We start from the raw sequence: 10649 nt of genomic DNA, 5'->3' as shown, positions 1-10649 counted from the left end.
AGCTAAATAAAATCATAGCTGATTCATGTCTGAAGGTGCTCAGGGGGTACAGCATAATGATTAAGAACAGGAGCTCTGGAGTCAGTCTGTCTGTCTGAGTTTGAATCAGGCCATGCCTCTGACTGGTTATGTGACTTTAGACAAGCTTCTTAACCTCTTTATGCCTCACCTGTCTTATCAGCAAAAAAGAAATAATAATGATACCTACCTCGCATGGGTTCCTTGTGTGGAATAAGTGAATTAAATGTGTAAAGCACTTACTGGTACATGGTAAGTGTGCAATAAATGTTACCTCTTATATTCTATACTTTTATGTTTCTAGGTAAGAAAAGTGGGTACAATAAGAAATATTTTTCTCTATATTTTTAGGTAAGAAAAGTGGCTAAAATTAAAAATTAAAGGAAGGCTGATCATTTTTAGAACAAAACTTTATTTACAAAACTGTAACTTGCTCTGTTTTGGTATTACTATTGACAAAATGCCTTTGGTTAAAATATTAGTTAAGGTGATACATTGATTTTTAGCTTTTCATAAAACAAGAATCCAACACTATCCCAGTTTCTTATTCCTGTGTGGCTCTGAATGCAGATAAACAAAACAAAACGAAGCAAAACAAAATTTAAAAAACCTTCTTTATAATGTACAATGGCTTAAGCAAACCACTTCTTTAATTTTTTTCTATTTAAGGGTTAGGACTGAGACTACTCATCTAAAATTTGCTATTCACAGAGAAAGCCCTGGAGAATGGGAAAACTTAAAGATGGAGGTTATCTGGCTTTCATAATACAATATCTGTATGACTTTAGAAGAATGTAAATAAATAATATTAGTAAACAGTATATATTGATAATTTCCTGGCAAATTCATTTATCTAAAATCATGCTGAGGAATCAAGAGGATTTCCCCATACATTCACAAAGTCTTGTTCCATATTAACATAGTTATCACCAATATAACATATGATAACCAGTACCCATGGAAACATAACAAACAGCCTATTTTTAAAAAGTCCCTGTTAAGCTTTAATTCCCAGCTGTGCTTCACACATATATACATGCTTATATGCATGGTTATATGCATAGATTTATGCATGGATATAAGCATGGTGATATATGTGTGGATACTAATGCCCCTTATTCAAATGTAAAATTAATAGCATCTGGCATCTAGTTGTAAGAAAACCGTCCCCAGATTGGGAGATAGTTGAGTGACACATGAAAGATTCTTCTACTGTCTGAATTTAAGAGTACACCTATACTGGGAAGAGGGATGGAGAGAGGAAGGGTAGAAGTAGAAGCAGAAGTAGAAGAAAAGGACTACATTGGTTCAGTAAACTCAGGTAATTAATTTGAGACAGAAAATAAATAAATCAACAAATGCCCCATTTTTGTTTTCCAAAAAAATAAATCACTGGCAAATCCTTACTAACAATTTTTGAATTGGTCCATTAATATATTTTTTACATAGGAAAAAGTTTAAATATTATATCTATTATAATTCTATTCATCTAATACACTCCTCTGCTGAGATATCTGACATGTCTTCATCTGTACTCTCTTCTACCTCTGGCAAGTTGCCCCAAAGTAGGAAGTTTACACCTGAAAAGAAAAGCTCATAAAATTATTTGGTGCTGACTACTGTTACAACTCAGAACACGATATATAAAACCTTATATGTTAACATTCTTGTATTAAATCACAGTGTTAGCAGTTAAGAGAAAAGCTATTAAAGAATGAACCACAAATAACATGATCGATACCTAGATATTAAAATTATCCAACATCTAGAATACAATCATTCTTTAAACACTTTTAATTAAGGGCTTGAACTCTAGAATCTTGGAATTCAAAAAGATCTCAGGAGTCCATTTCCTCAAACCTTGCCTCCAGCTACATTATGCCATAATCACTCTACACTGAGAATTTTCAAATCTATTTTAATGATTTTTAAGAATGGAGATCTCACAACATCTTTTTAGATTACATTTCTCTTGGAGGGTGCATGGGAAAGGCCTGAATAAGTCTCCTCATCTCCTCAACAAGTATGGAAGTCACTGGTGCCTTTCTTCTGGTTAAAAAAAGCAGGGTTTTGGAGCCAGTTGTAATATGAACAGTAATCCTTGATATACATGGGTTTTAGGCTAGAGGCTGTCAAGGTAAAACTATAAACTTTAGGACCAGACTGTAGCTGTCAGTACAATAAGCAAAATGACAGTCTAAAGCCTCATTATGAAAGAACAGTCAAATATCATATTAAAGAATCCAGCACTGGTATACGATACAAGACCACATATATGGTAGAGGATAATGAGATGGTTTATTATGGGCACGTACTATAACTTGAAAGCACTAAATTGAAAAAAAATACCATTATTAATTGACCTCTTGGAGAGCCAATAAGAAAGCAAATCTCAAGCTGTCCAGTTGTCAGTGTGGGCACAGGGAAGACTCAGCAACTCTGGGTATCCACTCCACACATACTAAGATAGTGGTCACATGGTGGAATAGAATGAGCCAGGGTTTGGAGATTTGGTTTGAATCCAGTTTCCACCACTAACAGTATACCATGGATGTTTTTACTACTTTTACTACAAATGTATATAACCACAGGCAATATATATTATTGTTTTGTGTATATAAATTTTTTATAGTATGCTATTATATGTATCTCTTCTAATTTGCTTTTTTCATTCAACATTATGTTTTTGAGATTTGCCTGTCCATATGTGTAGATTTAGCTCATCTCTTATTTCTGTTGGGCATTCCATTGTGTGAATTAAAAACAAAAAAATGTATATATCTTAAATATGGCCCATCACTCGTCCTTTCCTCTAACTGCCTATTTTGCATAGGTGCCCAAGGAGACGTGTATAAGGATGCACACTGTTGCATTATTAAAATAGCAGAAACAATGAACTGTCTCTCTTGGGTGAGATACTGGAGTTTAATCAGGCAAGAAATTAGCACCTATTTGATGCATATTGATGTCTATCATATTATTTTCTGTAATTTTTTTGTATGTTTGAATTGTTTTCAATAAAAAACACTTCTTTTCCCCGGAGAATGGATGATGTTCTGCTTTTGAAGAGATGACAGGATAGTAAGGAATCACTAGGCAGAAATCTAAGGGAGAATTAGAACCCATAAAGGTGAATGGAGAGCTGAAGACAACTTTCCTTTGAGGGCATTTGCCAGTCCCACGGAATCTGAACTGAGGTTTCCCAAGCCTCCACAGGAGAGTCTCAGGAAATCAGGTCTACACGTGAAGGCTAACCTAGAACATAGACTTCCTGGGGCCCTTTCAGTCTAAACATTCTAGAATTTTATAAAGCTTGTGTACGTATTCCTTTGATGCTGCTGATTCAGGTGATTCAAGTACAGTTCCAATGCCATGAGAAATCCTGTTTTATACGAAGCATCTAGAAAAATCTTACTTCAAATCATAATATTAGGGTTACAAAGGAGAAGTTTGATATTCTTGGAGTCGATACTCAGAGACATGAGTGGCTCTGCACAATTGGTTCAAAGGAGAAAAAATAAACTAAGAGACTGGATCTGACAGAAGCAGCACCTTCCTTTCTCTGTTAAGAAGGGAGGAAGGAAATCCTGCGATACATCTGTTTCTCATGGATTAGATTCAGTGCAAATGGAAGAATGCTGGGCTTTTATCTTTGAAAAATTGACCAATATTAAAAAGTAAATCAAAATTGAAAAACCTCCACCCTGTGTTTTGAATTCTATGAAGCAGGAAAAATAGTATCAAAGCAGAAACTTCCTTTAATGTGTCCCATGAGCAACACAAATATAAAACCGGAGGCCTAAATTAGGAAGCTATATCTCACTTAGGGGGTTTCAGATAAGTCCTTGCTCAAAAATGGCCTTCTTAACATACTAGAGTCTTAAATTAAGACCTCCAAATGATGGGTTGAAAGCCACAACTGAACGCCAGGTGATTAAAAAAAAAAGTTAGAGTCTATAAAAACCCAAGCATAATTGGAGAGTTTAAAGACACTGACAACCTAGCTTACAACTCATGATCTCTTAGTCTGTGAAGGCAAATCATACTTCAAAAAAAGAAGTATATTTTAAGTTCTGAAGAAGACTAAGACATACATTTAAAAACCTGAGAATGTTAGTGCCAACTTGGATTGTCAAGTTCTTTAAACTTGTTCTGTATACTAAAGTTCTGTAAACTTTAGTTCCCTAAAAAAGTCCCACTAAAAGTCAGCTTCGTATTAAAGTCAACTTCGTATTCTGTGTAAGCAGATATTAGACATTGAGAACATGTGTCCTATAACAAAACTGAAAGGCTCCAGACAATATAAAATGTATTATGTAAATATCTTTTAAGAATAGGTTGTGTATTTTTCTACTAAGTAATCAGTAAAACATATTGGTATTAAATACTTCCCTTGTCTGAAATTTCATCATAATTTATCAATATAGATGTCAAAATGGCTATTTTTATCCTGAAACATTACCAAATACAGAGGTTACCTAGTTTTCCTTCCTCCCAGCTCCTCATGACCCTAGCCTCCCCTCCTCCCTTTTCTTAGACACACACACACACACAGATCCATACACACAATTGACTATCAAATCTAAATTCTTCCAAAATTCTCTGGAGCCATATTATATATCAAGGCAGAAATTTAGAGCAATTAAAATATTAATTTTAAAAGGCCAAGAAATCCAGCCAAGTTTGAGGCTCCTAAATATGATGATGGAAATAGAAATGCAATGAATTTTGGCTAGTAGTTTCTGTAAGTAAATGTTTGGGATAAAAGGACTGAAGTTTCACTCTAGTGGATCCAACCCAGGTGAGAAAGTCTCAGAGGGGATCCTGAAATGATCTATGGAGAGGTTCACTCAAGTCTTGGTAGACAAAAGTTAGAGGAATGTCTGAGTCTGTTGTTTCTTACCAGTAGAGTCTAGTCTGTTAATACCATAAACTGCCTGGCTGTGAAACATCCAAAAGTGTCCATTGTTGCAGGAAAGAAGGCAGGAACAACATGGAACAATCACATGATAACCTACAATGTTCCCACTAAAAAGAGAAATAAATATTATTAGATACAAGGTAATATCTGACCATGTAAGCATTTTTATGTGCTAATGTAAACAGACAGACCATATAAAGATCTCATTTTCTCCTAACACCCTCCATTGCTGGGATCTTTGGGATGGGAGTTGCTCTGATAATGGTTACAGTTCTACTGCCAAGTGGGAAAACAGTCTTTAAGTGAAATAAGAGTAACATATTCTGTTTCCTTGCTAGTATTGTTTATGCATTCCCTTTTCAGAAGTTAGTTTCTAAATGCCATAAGGTTGTGGTTTGTCCAAAATTGATGGGCTGTATAGACAAAATACATTAAGTAAACTCAGACCTGCGGATAAAAGGTTTTTGCTCTCCCCAGGACTGTGGCAAGTTGGGTTCTTATATGTTGCAGGTCCATGCCAGCACCTAAAAACTGTTTCAACAGATGGAGGAGTAGGAAGACAGCATGAGCCCATGAAAACCGAACACAAGCTGGCTGATCTAATTTTAGTCTCAGTGTTTTTGAAGGAATTCAGAAATTAAGCAAATCCATAGCTTCTAGAGAAAGTTGCAAAAGTTTTTACTGTCGCCAGGGTTATCCTTCTGATTAGAAATAACTCACTCTTCCATAGGTTTTTTTCCTATCTGGTCACTATTAAATAGAATGAATATACAGGGAACATTTTAGCTAGAAGTTTTTTTGTTTTTGTTTTTAATGACCACATGAACTGCTTACACCTTGAGTTGTAAAAATTCCTATTATAGCTTGTTCCTCCCCTGTGAGATGTGAGTCAGTCATTTTTGTGAGGCCCTACAAAAAATACTATAAAATGTACCAGCCCACCTAAAACATGTCTTCTAATCATAATCGGCTTGAAAGGCAAACAAATGAAAACAAAAGATGTTCTTGGATTAGGACTGACAGTTATTTATAAGGCTATATTGCAAGAATAAATTCTATGGCTTTAATTACCACCTGTATTCATCCATTCATTCATTCAGCTAATGTTTACAGAGCATCTGTTATGTGTCAGATACTGTTCTAGGTGCTAGGAGTAAAGTCCTTGTTCTCATGGAGCTTTCTAGTAGGGACACTTCAGATGATTCTGCTCCCTTGTTAAAACTCCTTCAATAGCTTTCCATTGGCCAAAATTGAAAACCCAAAGACCCTTCCTACCAAGGTTTAGATCTGTGCTACCCAAAACATGGCTATTGAGTACTTGAAATTTGGCTAGCCTGAATTGAAATGTGCTGAAAGTATAAAAATACACTAGATTTCAAAGACTAAGAATAAAAAATAAGAATGTAAAATATTTCATTAATAATTTTTTATGTTGGTTATATGTTGAAATGACAATTTTTTGAATCTATTAGATTAAGTAAAATATACAATTAAAATTAATTTCACCTGTTTCTTTTCACTTTGTAAAATGTAGTTACTCGAAATTTTTAAATTACGTATGTGGCTTGCACACATCTATTGGATGGCACTGCTCTAGATTATCTGGGTTCTGACTGCATCGTTAATCTACCCATACTACTCTCACCTGATGTTCACAATCTTTCAGCCACACTGGCCATTGTCTTTTCTATTCCTTGAACATGTTCTTCTTTGCCTTGGGTTCTCTGCCCTGGCTGTTCCCTCTGCCTAGAACATTCTTCCTCTGGCTCCTCCCTATCTCATCTTTTAGGATTCAACTCCAGTGTTACCTTCTCATGAGGAGGCTTCCCTGACCATGCTATCTAAAATAGCTCTTATCACTCTCTCAAGCTCTATTATTCTCTGTCATTTATTATTATTATTTCCTTCGGAGTACTTCCCACCCTATTTAAGATCTTATTTATTTAAATATCTTACTGATCGATTGTCTTCCTACTGGAATATAATGTCCAAAGGCCTATGACTTTGTCTTCTTTATTGCCAGATTTCCAGCCTCTATAACAATGACTCGCACATGGTAGGACCTCTGAGTTGTACTTTATAGTTTACTAAGCCTTTTAACATTCATAATTCGCTTGATCTTTACAACAACTCTGTAACGTAAACACAAAAGATATTTTAATTTCTATCTTAAGAAGGTACCTATCTATCTTAAGAAGATACCTGTCTTCTTAAGATATAAATTAAATAAGGAAACAGAGGTTCAGAGGTTTAGAGATTTAAGAAGTTTAGTCAAGATAACAAGAGAATAAGGGTAGGGCCAGGGCTCAAGCCTGATTTTTATGACTGTAAATCCAAGCGTTTTTTTTTTTTCCCTCTAAACTACATTGCCATTTTCTGAAAGTTAAAGCAGATATTTGCTAACGCACTTTGAAAAATTGTAAAATCACATACAAAGGTAAAGTGTCATAAGACCCTTTTGAAAAACAGTTCTAAGTAACAAATGGTTTTTCAATGGTTCATTGCATGGGTGATAACCAGTGCTCGATGCAGCCCACTGAACCTTTCTCTGTGCTTCGGTGTCAACATCCATCTCCCAAACCCAGGGCTATTTGGAATATTGCCACACATTACCATTTTAGACATGCGATGTCCTTCAGTTTACATTTGCAAATTTCAGTGAAATAGCATCTTCCAATGAAGTCCACTGCACTGGAGAGGGAAAAGTGTAGAGATAGTCAAAAGCACTGTTAAAAAAATGTTGTGCAAAACACATAACATAAAATTTACTAATTTAACCTTTTTTTTTTTTTTAATTTTATTTATTTATTTTTGGCTGCGTTGGGTCTTCGTTGCTGCATGCGGGCTTTTCTCTGGTTGCGGAGAGCGGGGGCGGGGGGCTACTCTTCGTTTGTGGTACGTGGGCTTCTCACTGTGGTGGCTTCTCTTGTTGGGAGCATGGGCTCTAGGTGAGCGGGCTCAGTAGTTGTGTCTCGCGGGCTCTAGAGCGCAGGCTCAGTAGCTGTGGCGCACAGGCTTAGTTGCTCCGCGCCATGTGGAATCTTCCCGGACCAGGGCTCGAACCCGTGTCTCTTGCATTGGCAGGCGGATTCTTAACCACTGCGCCACCAGGGAAGCCCAAATTTAACCATTTTTAAGTGGACAGTTCATAAGTGTTACGTGTATTCATATTTTTTGTGCAACAAATCTACAGTCTTTTTCATCTTGCAAAACTGAAAGTCTATACCCATTAAATAACAACTCCCCATTTCCCTCTTCCCCCAGCCCCTGGCAACCACCAGTACTTTCTGTTTCTATGAATCTGACTACTTTAGATACCACAGATAAGTGGAATAATACAGTATTTGTCTTTTTGTGACTGGCTTATTTCACTTAGCATAATGTCCTCAAGGTCCATCCATGTTATAGCATGTGACAGGCAGGATATCATTCCCTTTTAAGGCTGGATAATATTTCGTTACATGCATGTACCACATTTTGTTTAGTCATTCATTTGTTGATAGACATTTGGGCTGCTTCTACCTCTTGATTATTGTGAATAATGCTGCTAAGAACATGGGTGTGCAAATATTTCTTCTAGATCTTGCATTAAATTCTTTTGGATATATACCCAAAAGTGGTATTGCTGGATCATATGGTAATTCTATTTTCAATTTTTTTGAGGAATCGCCACGCTATTTTCCATAGTAGTGGTACCATTTTACATTCCCACAACAGTGCACAGGGTTCCATTTTTTCATACCCTTGCCACAAAATGTACTTTTGATTGTGATTTAGCATGAATTTTGTAGGCTCAAAGAGCTGCAAGAGATTCTAAGAGAAACTGTAAGAAAACGATAGTGTATTTTGTAAGGGTAAGTTAATATTTGTGAGCTCACTATAAATATGACAAACCTTCTATTCAAAAAATCTTATGTGCTCATTGATTTGTATACATCTTAGCACATTAATACATCACTATTATAACCCCTACATGGAAGAGAAGACAAGAGGAAAGACCTGATTGTGCTCCAGACTCTGGTCTAACCTTTAACAATTCACATATCTGAGCTCTCCTTATGACTATTTTATACTTACCATAGCTATTGCAAAGACGAATGGGTTAATAATTAAAACTGTTGTTTCTGTATGTGCTACTAAAAAGAAAAGGCACTAGACAATAAATCACAGAAACTTTGCAGTAGTAGGTTCTAGATTTATTGTCTAGTGCTTTTTCTTTTTGTAACACATACACACGCACAGAGGTACTTATAATAACCCATTTATCTTTGCAATAAATGAGGGCCTTTGGCTTTGCCATTAGGCATGACTACAGTTAACCCAATGAAGATAAGATTTCAAGGGAGGAAGAGTCCACAGCTCTGAGTATATTTAATTTTTTAAAAAGTTTCTATCATTATCATGAAATTCATTTTAAAGTATTCTGATTATTAGTGTGCCTTCTCTGGCTCTGTGTCCAAAGAACAGCTGTCCATGTGCATTTTGGATAATTTCTCTTTCACTTTAATGATAAAGTTTCAGTAAAGAGCAAAATCTTGAAAAGCATGTAAAGGCACATATATGTTGACTATAGAAAGAGAAAGTACCTTTTAGAGCTAGAAAAGGTGTATTTGAGTCAAATAAAATGGCTATTTTTCCAAATAGGAAGCAAATTCTTAAGGACTCTACACCTAAAAGTGGGTAGTGACTGAAAACAGAATTTAAAAGGATTTGAGTATGCAAACCAATGCATAATATCTAAAATAAGCTTTATGGGTGCTCCCTTGTTAAAACTCCTTCAATAGCTTTCCACTGACCAAAAATGAAAACCCAAAGACCCTTCCTACCAAGGTTTAGACCTGTGTTATCCAAAACATGGTTATTGAGTACTTGAAATTTGGCTAACCTGAATTGAAATGTGCTATTTGAGGGCTAAGTCCTGTTTCATCCCATAAAAATCTATATGTCTCTCTCATTCAGAAAGAGAGAGAGAGGGAGATTATAAAAAAAGAATACTGAATTAGGTGGACAATGGATCTGAATCAGCATGCCAACTGCAAAAAATGGTAGAAAGCTAGGGAATGTTTTTTTGGAGTAAAACCTTAGTAACAAAAATCAAAAACTTAAATGACCTCTCTTCTCCAACAGTACAGAAAATCTTGCTTGAATTACCTACCGTCTCAGTCATGGAATTGATCCAGTGAGAGGATGGTTGGGCAGGGCACAGTAGCCAGGGATTCAACTGAAGGGACCACATGACTATAATTGAACTAGAAGCATTACATCAGGACTGACCACTCTGGCTAAACCACAGACTTTGTCCAGACAGTCTGCCCCCTTAGTTAAACTCCAGGGGGATCATCAGACTGTTGGGAGTGGCTGGAACACCAAAATGATAACCTCCTTGTTATCAGAGGTTCAAGCCATACACTTTTCCCATCTAGTTAAAGGCTACCGTTGCCCGCCACTAGCATGACTTACTTGGTAGGAGGGATGTCTGTAGAGAAAAGGTCTATTTCAGTGTCAGCCAGCAAAACAGCCTTCATTCCCCTAGAGCTGAGCACTTGTTTACAGAATTTGCAACACAGGATGGACACGCGCCGGTCATTGAAACTACAGCTGCTCGTAGACATGGCGTCCGGGGAAGGATGAGGTGCGGGATTTTGAAAATAGAGCAATACCCTCCCTAGTTTGATTCTCCCAGGCTAAAAAACGAATTGCGAGGCCTCGA

At 36.4% G+C, this 10649-nt stretch overlaps 1 protein-coding gene across 2 annotated transcripts; it reads right to left on the bottom strand.

Annotated features, from left to right (window-relative positions):
- Nucleotides 1–1503: 1503 nt before the first annotated feature.
- On the bottom strand, nucleotides 1504–10551 carry FAM72A (family with sequence similarity 72 member A). Of its 2 annotated transcripts, XM_061187415.1 has the most exons (4): nucleotides 10520–10551; nucleotides 7553–7630; nucleotides 4922–5046; nucleotides 1504–1598 (listed from the first exon to the last, which is right to left on the bottom strand). In XM_061187415.1, the coding sequence occupies exons 1-4, from the start codon at nucleotides 10549–10551 to the stop codon at nucleotides 1504–1506; spliced, it is 330 nt and encodes a 109-aa protein (XP_061043398.1). The 2 variants fall into 2 exon arrangements, with proteins under 2 accessions (XP_061043398.1, XP_061043400.1); XM_061187417.1 differs by lacking the exon at nucleotides 4922–5046 and having other exon boundaries at nucleotides 1544–1598; nucleotides 10400–10551.
- Nucleotides 10552–10649: the final 98 nt, after the last annotated feature.

Source organism: Eubalaena glacialis, chromosome 3 (assembly GCF_028564815.1).
Source record: "Eubalaena glacialis isolate mEubGla1 chromosome 3, mEubGla1.1.hap2.+ XY, whole genome shotgun sequence".
Taxonomy (NCBI): Eukaryota; Metazoa; Chordata; class Mammalia; order Artiodactyla; family Balaenidae; genus Eubalaena; species Eubalaena glacialis.
This window is presented reverse-complemented; position numbering and strand designations above follow the sequence as displayed.

Excerpts from the sequence above, each read along its gene's own strand:
- FAM72A (XM_061187415.1), bottom strand. The coding sequence starts at position 10,551 with ATGTCTACGAGCAGCTGTAGTTTCAATGACCG. Across the intron at positions 7,631-10,519 it reads AGCTGTAGTTTCAATGACCG|TGCAGTGGACTTCATTGGAA; the intron begins GCGCGTGTCCAT and ends TTCCCTCTCCAG. Across the intron at positions 1,599-4,921 it reads TAACAGACTAGACTCTACTG|GTGTAAACTTCCTACTTTGG; the intron begins GTAAGAAACAAC and ends TTTTCTTTTCAG.